This window comes from Diabrotica undecimpunctata, chromosome 9 (assembly GCF_040954645.1).
Source record: "Diabrotica undecimpunctata isolate CICGRU chromosome 9, icDiaUnde3, whole genome shotgun sequence".
NCBI lineage: Eukaryota > Metazoa > Arthropoda > Insecta > Coleoptera > Chrysomelidae > Diabrotica > Diabrotica undecimpunctata.
The window spans coordinates 64,731,087-64,746,618 of NC_092811.1; the positions used below are offsets into that span (position 1 = coordinate 64,731,087).

Consider the following 15,532-nt stretch of genomic DNA (forward strand, 5'->3'; position numbering starts at 1 on the left):
AACAAATATCAGACAGACAGTTCGGCTTCATTAACGCAGTGGGTACCAGAGAGGCACTTTTCGGAGTACAGGTACTGATTCAAAGATGCAGGGATGTTAACTGCGACGTATACGCGTGCTTGATCGACTATGAAAAGGCATTTGACAGAGTTCAACATCAAAAGATGATAAACATTTTAAAAGAAGCAGACCTGGATGACAAAGACCTCAGAATAATTTCAGAACTATACTGGAATCAGACCGCATACATGAAAATTAACGGAGAAGAAACAGATCACATAAAAATACTACGCGGAGTTAGACAGGGATGTATTCTATCACCGTTGATATTTAATATGTACTCAGAAAAAATTTTTAACGAGGCTCTTTACGGAATAGACGAAGGCATCCTTCTAAATGGTGAAAGAGTAAACAATGTTAGATATGCCGACGACACCATGGTGATAGCAGATAGTTTAGAGGGACTCCAGAGGCTAATGGACAGAATAAACGAGTACAGTCAACAGTACGGACTAAACATTAATACCCACAAAACCAAACAAATGATTGTCAGCAAGGAGAATATAAATGGGGCTCATCTATACATTAATGGGACGCAGATAGAGCGAGTAAAACAGTATTGCTACCTGGGAACTATTATAAACGAACAGTGGAGCAATGTACAGGAAATAAAGTGCCGCATAGGAAAGGCAAGAACGGTCTTTAACAAAATGAGCGCCATCTTCAAAAGTCACAACATATCCCTGGATACAAAAATGAGACATTTGAGATGCTATGTTTTCTCTGTGTTGTTGTACGGGGCGGAGGCATGGACGCTTACAGACACCACTATTAAAAAACTTGAAGCATTTGAGATGTGGCTTTATAGAAGAATGCTGAGAATATCATGGACAGCAAGGATCACGAACAACGAAGTTCTAGAAAAAATGAAGAAGGAACCAGAGATTGTGTTTACGATCAAACGCATAAAATTGCAATATCTGGGACACGTTATGAGAAATCAGCACCGTTACTCCCTGCTGCAGTCTATATTGCAAGGTAAAGTCAAAGGTAAGCGAGGACCCGGTAGAAGGAGAATATCATGGCTGCGGAATTTAAGAACATGGTTTAAGAAAACCTCAACGGAGCTGTTTCGAGCCGCAGCAAGCAAGGTCATGATTGCCAATATGATTTCCAACATCCGAAACGGATAGGAACCAGAAGAAGAAGAAGAAGTAATTGTTGTAATTCTTCTACTGTTCTTGCGACTAGTACAGTGTCGTCTGCGTATCGAATATTATTTACAACCTCTCCAGTGATTACGATTCCTTCGTTTGCTTGCAAAAGGGTTTCCTGGCAGATGCTTTCACTATAAACATTAAATAGCAGCGGTGACAAAATTCATCCCTGTCGTACTCCTCTACGTATTTCTATCAGTAGATAGGGTGTCACTTCAGTTCACTTTTTTCCCCAGATTCTGGGGAAAAACCGCTCGCTACCCTATGGTGAATATGGCAAATTTCCCCAGACCCCTGACACAGATTTCCCCAGATTCGACCTAACCTAACGTAACCTAACCAAACCGAACCTAACCTAACCTAATTCTTCTTCTTTTACGAATTCTTCTTCTTTTACGTATGACCTAACCTAACCTAACCTAACCTAACCTAACCTAACGTAACCTAACCAAACCGAACCTAACCTCAACGTGAAGATAGCGTCAATTCTTCTTCTTTTACGAATTCTTCTTCTTCTTTTACGTATGACCTAACCTAACGTATCCTAACCAAACCTAACGTAACCTAACCAAACCTAAACGTAAAGATAGCTTCAATTCTTCTTCTTTTACGCAACATCAATTCTTCTTCTTCTTCTTTTACGCAACATCAATTCTTCTTTTTCTTTTACGCAACGTGAAGATAGCGTCAATTCTTAACCTACGAAGCGCGTACTGTGTGTGTGTGTGTGTGTCTGCTACCCTCTGTGTGTCTCTGCTACCCTCTGCTATGCTCTGTGTGTCTCTGCTACCCTCTGCTACGCTCTGTTACGGTATGTGTCTTTGCTGCCCTCTGCTCCTAATCACTCTCGTTTTTCTTTCACCTTCATAGAGACCAAGAAACGAATACACAAAGTATAAAAATACACAAGTTATACGCCTTTATATTAAGACAGAGACTAAGAAACGAATACAGAAAGTATAAAAATAATAAAAAAATACAAGTTTTACATACAACACTGATACCTTTATATTTAAAAAAAAGACATGTACAAATATTGTTATTTACATTACATTAGTATCCAAAAAGCACGTCTGGATAAGCTTCCTCCATCTTTAGTAAGCGATTAGGATATGCCAACCAAAATCGTCCCTTTTTCACAAAACCGAGTAGGTCACGTAGCATCTTATCCAGGTAACCATTATTCAAATATCGGTTAAGTTTGCGTCGGAAATCAGTATTTTTAATTATTTGATGTAATTTAATTTGAACGTCGTCTGTTAATGCCTCAATTTGCGTTTTCATGCGTAAAAGTCGTTCTTCTCTAAGTATTCGTTTTGCTTCCAATCTCCTTTGATTTTCATTCTCTCGGTTTGACCGTTGCTCAGCTTCTTCTTTTGATTCTTCGTAATAGTGACGTGTGTCACATGATATGGACACAGTTCTAGTTTCGTTCCAATTGTTCATTTGGAATAGTCGTTTACACCCGCAAGGTTTTTCAGATTCACATATTGTATCATAAGACATTATGTCACATAACCAGAGGAATCTAAACGACGCGTGAACGGTAGGAATATCTGAAACAGAATAAAGTGCTGAATTAGGGTATAAGGTACACGTTCATCCATAAGAATCAATGTAAAAAAGTGTGGGATTTAGCGCATTTAGTAAAATTGAGTACATTAGCTGTAAACAACCAAAGTTATATCCTCGGTCGGACGGAAGATTAAATGGTATAACATTATGCTCAAAAGGCCTCTGAAATGTGCAGATTTGTGCTTGTTCTTCCATAAGAATCAATGTAAAAGTGGTGCATTTATCGCTTTTAGTCAACTTGATTACATTAGTTGTAAACAGACAAAAAATCTTGATTACCCCCACCACTTTCATCATTAACACACTCTGAGTAATACCAGCAAGCGTTCATTCATCGAATAACAGTCAAAGCAGACACATCGCAGTATGGCCAATCTTATGAAACAGTACATTCAGTTAAACTTAATTAAGACATGTATTGAGCAAGAATTTATTCGGGCCAACTACGCAGGCGCGTGTTTACCGACTAGTTTAATATTGCATGAAGTCGCAAAACAATATGGAATAACAACAAAGGTCGTAGTAGGTACAAAGTTTTACTCAAATGGAGTTACAATCACACCACATTTCTGGAATGAGCATAATGAAATAATATACGATCCAACAGACGCAATTACAAAACATCATCTACCTCATCAAATAGAATTTACTATGATAAAAGGAATGTTCATGCGTAAAAATGATGAAGACAGAAAAATGGTTGATATATATCACGATTTTAAGAAAAACAGATCGACGGCAGCATATTTTGAGGAGGCTCCGGAATCTCTACTAGAGTTACGTAAAAACATTTTTATTGCTGTAGCACAGATACTAGGAAATAAATAAATAAAAGTAATGTTCTAAAGTAATTGTTTTTTTTTTAAACCCATTGTTGAAATGACCTACCTACGAAGAAAATGTTCTATGAAACCTCTAAAAAATATATAAAATAGTACTTACGTTTTTAATTTTTGTAGCCCAAACACAAACAAACACCTTATCGCCAAGGTTCTTGTAGCACAAACACCCACTGTTACTTTTCGTACATGTTGACTGGCACAAACACTCACTGTTACTTTTCGTAAACGTTGACGGGCACAAACAACCGTTGTTACTTTCGCAATGTTGACTGCAGACTGGTAGTACAAAACGTATTCGTTCATTAAATAGACAGGCTGTTATGACGTAACTCACGCTTAAACCATGTTGCGCAATATTTCGTAAGACTATTCATTTATGCATCACATGCCGGGCTTAATTATTAACTAGACCGGAATGTGCACATGTTTCCGGCATTCGTGTGAATATATTTTATCTCACATTAACTAGAATTCCAAAGTGCACGTGTTTCCGGCTATATATCGTGGGAGATGTGTTAAAAGGAAATGTCCAACCGGTGATTCATCGTTGAATGCATACACATTTGGTATATTCGCGTCTATATGACTAAGCCAATTTAAGATGAACATAATCTAGTACCATATAACAATATAAAGTAGAAAATAGTAAAATATATTGTAATATTTTTATTCTTTGTTTAAAGTACAAAGTACAGTAACTAGATGTCCCTAGTACCTTACTGACTAAAACGTTGTTGAAAACAAATAGATACTAATAACCGGGTATATACATGCTACTTAATATTTTAAAATTATTCGCAGCCACGATGTTGAAGGGAATAGACGTATTAGTTTTTATGCTAACGTTCGCAAGCGTGTTTTGCAATGATTTCTCGGAAAAAGACGCTATTGCCTATCTAAATCAATATGAACAGATCGATAATAGTACAGATTTCTCTACTTTGATAATTAACTTTCAAGAAAAGTATAATTTACCAGTGGATGGTTTGCTTAATAATGCAACAATCAAATTGATGCGTCGTCCGCGTTGTCAACACAGTGATAACGAATTTATAGTGGCTTCTCCATGGCACAAACAACACCTGCGATGGTATTTTCCTCAAAGAACGCCCAAGGCCCAAAAAGACGCAGAAATGGCATTTCAGACGTGGCAAAATGTTTCAACCTTAACATTCACAATGGTTACAAATCCTACGCTAGAGCCACCAGATATAACCATAACTATGGTTAGGGGAACTCATCATTTTAGAGCAAATTGTATGGGAGATGCCGAATGTCCTACTAGATTTGTTGGAGGTGCTGCTTTAGGACATTCATACTTTCCTCATCCCGCAGACACCTGTACAGAGATACATTTAGATATAACGAAGCCCTGGCATTTTGGAAACGACTCTATACCTGAAGGCCGTATAAGTTTTCTTATGGTACTGGTTCATGAAATTGGGCATGCTCTTGGAATCGGTCATAGTGGAACACAAAGTGCTGTCATGTATAGTATGTATCAGCATAAGATTAGTGGTCTACATAAGGATGATATAAACGCAATACAATATCTATATGGGCCTAACAATACCTATGCTCCAAACCCAAAGTTTACAACAACTAGCTCAACAACAACAACTCGTAAGCAAACGACCCGCTCAAGGTATACAACGGTACATACACCAACAACAACTAGTTCGACAACGTCAAGACCAATAACTAGTTCGACAAGACCAAGGCCTAGTAAGCAACCGAAAAATTTGTGTGATATTGTTCCAGATTTTATGTTTTTAGCCACTGCTCCAGAGTTTTCAAATTACCGATTATATATCGCCCGCGATAAATTTATATGGAAACTAGACTTGAACGAAATGATTATTCCATCTCAGCCTGAACTTCTTGCTGATTATGTTCCTGCAGAATTACGTCAATACACTTTACAACACATTTTTCAAACAACAGCCGGTGATTTGGTTACAATTGTGCCACCAAACAAATATTTCTCAGCATCCTTTCCTAGCATTCAATATATTGATAATTTTACACTTAATATACCCAAGAAGGCCCACATCAATGCTATTTTTCAATCAAATTCCGGGCAATCCTATACATTTTACAACAATATGTCATATATAGAATTTTCTAATGATTTTACTAGCGAGGTAAGAAGAGGCTGGATAAAAGACATATTTCCGGGAATACCTGAATATATTTCTCTTGCACTTCGATGGATTGATGGCCATATTTACTTTTTCCGTCAAAATACTTACTATAAATTTAATGAATTTACTAGAAAAGTTGTGGCCGCTGGACAATTTAACTGGAATCTATTTGGAGTGCCTTGCCCAAACGAAAATATCTTACAACAATTAAAAACTCTAATATCTAAACTTGTATCTGTATATAATTAAAAAAAAAGTGTAAAAGATGTGTTTTGTATTTACGAGTAATAATAAAAATTGTAAAAAATATATGTTTTTTATTTATCAAATTCCCGGAAGAAGCTAACATTCTATTTACTATGTAACATGTGTTCAAAGCCAAATATTATGTTAGAATTGTAAAGAAAAAGATTTTTAGCTAAACTGCAATATATTTACGACTTAAAATGTTAGATAATAAGTAACAAAAAATATAAGTTTATACAGAATAGTTACAGGGATATGTTAGTCATCGGGATGGATATACACCTATCCAAACATATTTAAGGTATTGGTACTGTTGGACGAGTCCATTTAACTCACAAAATAGGGGAGTTCGCTATGCAAACGGCAAACTTTTTTTTTCAATTTCATTTAAATCTATAACACAGATAAGGACAAATAGCAGTTTTATGTAATAATTGAATGTTATGTTATTATTAAGTGATGTGTCTTTAAACAAACTCGCCCTAGTTTTTCAAAATCACTAATATTTGGCACGTTTCAAGGTCAACAAAGAGGTATAAAAGAACGCCCTAATAGAAGCCCTGTTCATTCTGCTGTCAACCTTCAACGAGTACGTCACGCTATAACTTTGACTGTGAACGTTGTGATTTGTTAGTGTCCAGTGTTGTTGTTGTTGTTGTTGTTGTTCTCAAGGCGATCATCATGGTCTGGTCTTTAATTACCACAGGTAAACGTTTTATTTCTAAATTTAACACTTATTTAAATTCGTTTCAATTACGTTATGAAGAGTGCAAAGGTAATTTAAATATTGATTTAGCAAAGATATTAGAAAAAGGTATACAGGATGCTAAAGAAGGAGCCGGCTTTCAAAAAGGGGATAAAATTCGTATAATTGTTCGTAATGAAAATTTTAAACATCCCATATCAACAGGTACTGAAACAGATTTAAATACGGATAATATCTTGGCTCATATCGAAAACATTGTAACTTCTGACGAGTCGGTTCAAGTCGAAGATACTATATTTGATATACAAATTTTCAAGATACCTAGGGGTAGCGGCCGACATAAAATTATAAATTTGGCAGAGGACCGTCGCACCAAGAAAAGCATTACCCAGATTAAAAATACCGACACTTTATGCGGGGCTCGAGCAGTTATAGTGGGCTTAACATACGTCACAAACGAGATTTTGGGCCACAAATTGTTCAAAAGCGATGCTCATAGCATACGTATAGGTCGAAAATTGCAGACTGATTTGGCCGAAAAACTTTGCAACCTGTTGGGCGGTTGTTATAACGATGGCTTTACGTTGGATAATTTTAAGAAGGCAGAGGAGTTATTGGATGTGCAGATAAAGATTATTTGTGCAGAAAATTTCAACACAATCATATACGAGGGCCCCGAAAAAACAGCCAAGATTTATTTGTATAAAAACGGGAATCATTTTGATGTTATAAACAATTTAAAGGGTCTTTACGGTAGTCGTTTTTATTGTGCGAAGTGTGATACCCCTTACAGTCATTACCGTGTACACAAATGCAAGAAAGCACCACTTTGTACGATTTGCAAACATCCCGAGCATGACTTGACTACAAAAAGCAAAGTTTTGTGCAAGGACTGTAACCGTTATTGCTACAACAATGAATGTTTAAGAAACCATACAGAAGCTTGCAAAGAAGTATTTAAATGTGACAAATGTAATAAACTATGCAAGAGAGATAAGGAGCATGTATGCGGTTACTCCATGTGCAGAAACTGTAATACCTTTGTAGAAATAGCTACGCATCAGTGTTACATGATGAAAAAACCAGCCAAAGGAGGAGTTTGTACTGTAGCCTGTACTTGCAATAACAGATCAAGCGTGATAAATTCAGGCTGTAAAGAAAATCACAAACAGTCACAAAGTTGCAAAGACCCTTGTATATGTAACAATCTCTCTGAAGAAAAAATAATGAAATGCTCTTACAACGAAAGATATATTTTCTTTGATTAGGAGGCAATGCAGGATACAGGCATTCATGTACCGAATCTTGTAATTGCGCAGGATTTCGGCGGACATAAATTTGTTTTTAAAGACAATGAAGAGTTCTGTAGATGGTTAATTTCCGAGAAACATAGAAATTATACAGCGATAGCCCACAATAGTAAATCATACGATTCATATTTCATTTTAAAATATTGCGTGGAAAACACGATAAAGCCGTACACTATCTACAACGGGTCAAAACTTATGCTTTTGGAAGTCGAGGCTCTTAAACTGAAAATAATAGACAGCTCTAATTTTGTAGCCGGCCCCCTGTCCGGTTTTCCTAAAACTTTTGGTCCGCATGAATTAAAGAAAGGCTATTTTCCTCACTTTTTCAACACTCCTGAAAATACTCACTACGAAGGCTGCTTACCAGATATTGCGTATTATGGACCCAACACAATGAAAACAAAACAAAGATCTGATTTTAAGAAATGGTACGATGAGCATAAAAATGACCACTTTGTGTTACAGAAAGAGCTCCATACCTATTGCGATTCAGATGTTGATATTTTACGACGTGGGTGTTTGGAATTTCGCAAGGAATTTTTAGAAATAGCAAACATAGACCCATTTCAATATCTGACTATTGCCAGTGTGTGTATGGCCATATATAGATCTAAATATCTTCGAACAAACACCATTGGCGTTGTAAAGCAGGAGATAAAGGAGACATATAGCAGGGCATCAATAAAATGGCTCAATCAATTTTCTAACGTCCAACATGCTCTTAATGGCGGAGAAGTGACAATTTGCGGTGCAAAAGTTGATGGTTTCTCGGAAGAGTCAAATACTGTGTACCAGTACCACGGTTGCTTCTGGCATGGCCACCCAGAATGCTTTAAGAACGACACAGTTAACCACGTCAACAATGAGACAATGAGTGACTTGTACGAGAGAACAATAAGACGATCAAAACAAATAAAAGAAGCAGGGTACAACTTGGTAGAAATGTGGGAATGTGAGTGGTTAAAATCCAAAGAATGTAAAAACGCCGCAGATCCTCAACTTATTGAACCCTTAAAGCCTCGTGAAGCATTCTTTGGCGGTAGAACAAACGCCATAAAACTAAACGTGACTGGGAAAAAGCTCAGATACATAGATATTGTATCACTGTATCCAACCGTACAATATTACGATCAATATCCAGTTGGCCACCCTACAAAAATACATGCACCTGAAGTATACGATCCTAATTGGTTTGGTCTAGTACATTGCCAAATACTACCGCCTACTGATTTATACCATCCTGTATTACCTGTCAAAACTGACAAATTAATGTTTCCACTGTGTAATCAATGCGTCTTGGAAGATTGCGAAAATTGTGATCATGATGACTCGGAAAGAATGCTGAGGGGTACATGGACAACTCTAGAAATTAATAAGGCCTTAGAAAAAGGGTATAAAATAATAAAAATTCACGAGGTGTGGCATTTTGAGCAAACATCGACAGATTTGTTCAAGGGATATGTCAAAGATTTTATGAAGATCAAATTAGAAACTAGTCCACATACGTATGCCACAAATGAAGAGTACGCTCGGGCTGTAAAAGAGCAGATGGACATAGAGCTCGATTTATCTAAAATAGCCCCAAATCCCGGTAAACGAGCAGTCGCTAAAATATGCCTAAATAGTCTATGGGGTAAATTTGGCCAAAGAATGAATATGAAACAGACAGAGTATGTTGTGGACATTAAAAGATGGTACGAAGTTTTGATGAACGATAAAATAAATTTAACAAACGTCACATTTATTAATGATAATATAGCACAAGTCTCTTACGATTATAAAGACGTGTTTGTGGAAGACCCAACATCTACGAATATTTTTGTGGCATTATTTACGACCAGTAACGCTCGTCTAAGACTGTACGAGATGATTGATAGGCTAGGAGAAGCAGTTGCCTACTTCGACACAGACTCCATTGTTTACATTGATGATGGCCTAAACACTGTCGAAACAGGTGAAATGTTGGGCGATTGGAGTGATGAGTTGCCTGGAGATGACTACATAGTTGAATGGCTCAGTACAGGTCCTAAAAGTTATTTTTACAAAACAGCCAAGGGCAAAGAGGTGACTAAAATCAAAGGTTTCACTTTAAACTACGAAAACAGCCTAGTACTCAATGCCTCCGCCATGAATGACATCATACACGATCCAACCAAAGAAATTAAGCTCACGTATGACCAGATCGGTAGGGATACAGAGACCAAAGATATTGTTACGAGAAAAAGGGTATCAAAGACTTTCAAGATGGCCTACAAGAAACGAAAAATAATACAAAGTGATGACTCATTAATTGACACAACACCTCTTGGCTTTCAAAAATTATAATAATAATATTACGCATTAGACATTGTACCTCATTCTTTATTAGACGCTGTTACAGGAAAGACGTGTTTTGTCTCGCTCGTGTTTTCGATAAATTTTGATTTTGTATAAATTAACAATGTCTGATCAATGGTCAATAAATATTATAAATCAGCGAGAAATAAAAAAATTCAACGCTTATCTATGCACTTTTCAAGTTAATTGTGACAACTTTAAAATAGGTGAAGGTTTAGAACAAGACAAAGACTATCTAAAAAACCATTTAGAGACCGCTCTTGAGAATATAAAAAAGCAAGCTGGCTACACAACAGGTGACAAAATCAGAATTGTTGCCTTAAATGATGACTTTAGACACCCGATATCGACAGAAACAAGTTCAAGTGCCAATATGTCAAAGTTATTAGAACAAATTAGCAATATATCGACATCTAACGCTGCTGTCCACCTGAGAAATACAAAATTTGATGTACAAATCTTGAAAATACCTAATCCGAAAAACCACTGATCTTCCTATGATGATGATGATGACGTTAGACACCCGATATCGCCAGAAACAAGTTCAAGTGCCAATATGTCAAAGTTATTAGAACAAATTAGCAATATATCGACATCTAACGCTGCTGTCCACCTGAGAAATACAAAATTTGATGTACAAATCTTGAAAATACCTAATCCGAAAAACAATGATCTTCCCCGGGTATGGTAACTTTCTGCAGTATCAACGATGATGATTATATGAGATAATGGTTCCAAACCCAAGTATCAAGAAAGAAAATATAACAAAAATTATTAATATTGTATAAAGTTGAAAATTATGTACATAAAATAAAAATTATTGTAATCTTTAAAGGTATTAATACAATACATATATAAAAATTGTAAAATTTATGGACACATAAAATACCAAATTGTAATTAGTATTAATAAATATAATAATAAAATATAAAGTTTTTCATTTATAACACATTCTATATTGTTTAGCAAAAAAAAAAAAAATAACGGTCTCAGAATATGCTTTAGAGAGTGTTATATAAAAATTTTAAGAAATAACTGCGTAAACTTAATGCATTATCTTTAAAAACCTGATTTGCTTGGTACTCAGGGCGTATGCGTCAGCTAGGTGTCAGGTATGCGTCAGCTAGGTGTCAGGTATGCGTCAGCTAGGTGTCAGGTATGCGTCAGGTATGCGTCAGCTAGGTGTCAGGTATGCGTCAGCTAGGTGTCAGGTATGCGTCAGGTAGGTGTCAGAGACGTTTTTGCTTTTATTAAAAAGTGTTAGTTCTCTTTATCGCTGGTGATCAGCACGTTATATAGATACGCATCACTTTTTCAAAATCATTTAGTGATTGACAGCTGGTGGAGTAAGACGTGACTATGTTTGAAGAATATGACTATGTGTTTGGCCCCGAGTATGTTGGCGATAGAACATGGAAGCTGGGAGAGACAACTTTAATATTTGAAGAGGATAATATATTAGTAGATGAAGAAAAGTTTCCAGCAACAGACGGTCTTCAGAATTTATTATTTTACAAGTATCCTAAAAACTTTACGCCTCTAGATCATCAAATGTACAAACGAATACTGCAAATAACTGATGTACACAGAGATACGTTGGGAAAACTAAGACACCAAGCTTCACCCGAAAAATATCGTGACATTATTAGACCACTATTTAAAATGACTAAGAACAAGAAGAAGAAGAAGAAGATTCATATGAAAACAGATGGCAAAAAGGGAGTTTTAGATAATAATAATAATAATAACAGCCAGCAAAATACTATTGGTAATCGGATAGCGATAAACAACGATCCACAGAAAAGCTACTCTCCAAGTAGAATAGGTTATCTTTGTAAAGGTGAAATACGATATGTATAATATACATGTATATTATTAATAAATTATGTTAATTTTTCCAGTGTTTTATTTTCGGTGTTTAAAGTTTTTAAATTCATAGCTAAGTTCATTACCGTTTTTTTTTGTTGTTATATATTTTTTACCGAAATTTTCCACTTTACCCTCGTATTTTGTTTTATTTTTATTTTATCAATGTTTTGATAATGTATTTAATCAAAGCATATTTTGATCTTTTTTTTTTTTTGTTGACTACATAGCCATATACGAATAATAGTTTGACTACATAGCCATATACGAATAATTGTTCTTTGATTTTTTGTTTATATAAATGACGTTTTTACAAATAAAAGAAAGGAAAGCTATTTGGTTAGTTAAAAACAATGTTCACACTTTAGAGTTTGGACATTATTTTCAACCGTAACAACAGACGGGACGAGAACCCACAGCTTGTGTCTGTCGGGTTAGTGGGAGAGGTTGAATAGGAAAAGTAAGGAAATGTTTAAAAGTTTTGGAGAGATTTCTAGGTATCTTAGGCTAACATTTATATATATATATATATATATATATATATATATATATATATATATATATATATATATATATATATATATATATATATATATATATATATTACAAGTATTTCTGTTTCTTCGTTTCACATAAACTACTTACTCAGTCACTAAGTTCGTCAGTACTTCCTACAGAATCATCTTCGGTATCACTGGCTAGGAAAAACTGAGTAGCTATACCAACAGTATGCACCGTTCCTCCACACGTAAATTTATACGTTGTAGGCATGGCGTGATAACCACAACGGGGGTGAAGCGTTGGTCTAAATACATCGTCTGTAATATTCTTCGTAAATGATGTTTTACATATTTGGCAAAAAAATGTCACCTCAATATTGACTGAGCACTTGGGGTCGCATTTGCACATAAGTGGCTTACAATTGTGAAACATCTTATGGTTTAATGATTATCTTACTCACAATGTTTAAAATACTTAAATACTATGTTTTTAATACACGTTGCTTATTATATCTTATAATAATATATATTTCTTATGTATTCTTATGCCGTTATTTGTTAAAACATAATAGCATTACTGAACAGATAAAGAAATACAGAACCTACTTATCGAATATAAAATTGTTTAAATACTTTTCTCAGTGTAGTAATAGAATTAGCCGTCTTTGTTTGCGAATCCAGGAATATTGCTCTTAATTTGCATGACACATTTTTATCTAAGAATTTTATCTATGAAATGTATAGTTTATTGCAATTGCATCCTGTCTAACAAGCAATTAGAACCGCTGAATAAACTAATATCATCAAACATATGATTCGCAGACCTTAAATGCATCTGGATCATATGTGACTTTCGAATTTCTCATGATATATTTAAACCATACTTGCGGTCAAATATCTAAGACTGCATGTTTTTTTGGTATTCTCTGACTAATTATTCAAAATGCATAAAAAGACGGGATGCTCATTTTCTGCGACAATTTCTAACCAACTAATAATGGGTAAGTTTACTCTACAAACTTATTAGTCAAGTGTCTTAAATACCTATCTTTTTCCAGAACCGGCAATCAGAAACAGAATAAGGGCGCACCTCACCCCGCACCAGCGAGTAAGTTTTTGTAAAATTTTTATATGTTGATATAGTTAATTACTTGAAACGTATAGGTCTGCTCTTCTTCTGCATAACGTTGAATTTTAGTTAATTTCTACTGTTTTATTTTTATATGTTGATATAGGTAATTACTTGAAACGTATACTGTTATGCCTAATAGGTCTGCTCTTCTTCTGCATAACGTTGAATTTTTGTTAATTTCTACTGTTTTATTTTTTATATGTTGATATAGGTAATTACTTGAAACGTATAGGTCTGCTCTTCTTCTACATAACGTTGAATTTTTGTTAATTTCTACTGTTTTATTTTTATATGTTGATATAGGTAATTACTTGAAACGTATACTGTTATGCCTAATAGGTCTGCTCTTCTTCTGCATAACGTTGAATTTTAGTTAATTTCTACTGTTTTATTTTTATATGTTGATATAGGTAATTACTTGAAACGTATACTGTTATGCCTAATAGGTCTGCTCTTCTTCTGCATAACGTTGAATTTTTGTTAATTTCTACTGTTTTATTTTTTATATGTTGATATAGGTAATTACTTGAAACGTATAGGTCTGCTCTTCTTCTACATAACGTTGAATTTTTGTTAATTTCTACTGTTTTATTTTTATATGTTGATATAGGTAATTACTTGAAACGTATACTGTTATGCCTAATAGGTCTGCTCTTCTTCTGCATAACGTTGAATTTTAGTTAATTTCTACTGTTTTATTTTTATATGTTGATATAGGTAATTACTTGAAACGTATACTGTTATGCCTAATAGGTCTGCTCTTCTTCTGCATAACGATGTTTTTTTGAATTTTTGTTAATTTCTACTGTTTTATTTTTTATATGTTGATATAGGTAATTACTTGAAACGTATACTGCTATGCCTAGGTCTGCTCTTCTTCTTCTTCTGCATAACGATGTTTTTTTTTGTTAATTTCTACTGTTTTATTTTTTATATGTTGATATAGGTAATTACTTGAAACGTATACTGCTATGCCTTGGTCTGCTCTGCTTAGGTGTCGCTGTTTTTTTTAAATCTGATCGCTACAAAATTTTAGATATATGTATTTTAATCTTGTTTTTTAATCGGTTTTTTTTTGTTTTGTTTCAGACCCTACCAATGATCGTGCTGCGGGGCGAGGCTGCCCCGAATGCCGCCACCCCAGCGGATATGGTGCCCCTAGGCACCTATAAAGGGGTGAGGATTCTATTAGGCGTACGCCAGGCCAGCGTGCTGGTCTGGCTATTAAAAGGTACTTTTGTGTATATATATTTTTAATACTTGTTTTTTTAATATGTTGTGTATTTTTTTTACAGAACAACAATAAAGAGTTGTAAAGAGTTGTTTTATCTTTTAATGTTTTCCTTTTTTCCTTCTTTGTTAACCATGCTATCCTTTGTATTGGAAATTTACAAAAAATTATTAAAATATTAATTCAGTTTTCATACAATCTATAGACTAATAATTTTCTGTTATTCTACCTAGTTGTTTTTTATCTGTGCAAATTTTAACCTTTTTTTTCATTCTGTTTTGTGCTTTGATTTTTGTTTATATAAATGACATTTTTACAAATATCAAATAAAGGAAAGCTGTTTGGTTAGTTGAAAATAATGTTCACACTTTAGAGTTTGGACATTATTTTCAACCGTAACAACAGACGGGACGAGAACCCACAGCT

The 15,532-nt window shown here is 34.8% G+C and overlaps 2 protein-coding genes across 2 annotated transcripts; both read left to right on the top strand.

Annotated features, from left to right (window-relative positions):
* Positions 1 to 4,440: 4,440 nt before the first annotated feature.
* Positions 4,441 to 6,027, top strand: LOC140451018 (matrix metalloproteinase-18-like). Its single transcript, XM_072544724.1, has one exon. The coding sequence runs from the start codon at positions 4,441 to 4,443 to the stop codon at positions 6,025 to 6,027; it is 1,587 nt and encodes a 528-aa protein (XP_072400825.1).
* Positions 6,028 to 8,004: 1,977 nt separating this feature from the next.
* On the top strand, positions 8,005 to 10,365 carry LOC140451019 (uncharacterized). The gene has a single exon (XM_072544726.1). The coding sequence runs from the start codon at positions 8,005 to 8,007 to the stop codon at positions 10,363 to 10,365; it is 2,361 nt and encodes a 786-aa protein (XP_072400827.1).
* Positions 10,366 to 15,532: the final 5,167 nt, after the last annotated feature.

Excerpts from the sequence above, each read along its gene's own strand:
- LOC140451018 (XM_072544724.1), top strand. The coding sequence starts at position 4,441 with ATGTTGAAGGGAATAGACGTATTAGTTTTTATGCTAACGTTCGCAAGC.
- LOC140451019 (XM_072544726.1), top strand. The coding sequence starts at position 8,005 with ATGCAGGATACAGGCATTCATGTACCGAATCTTGTAATTGCGCAGGAT.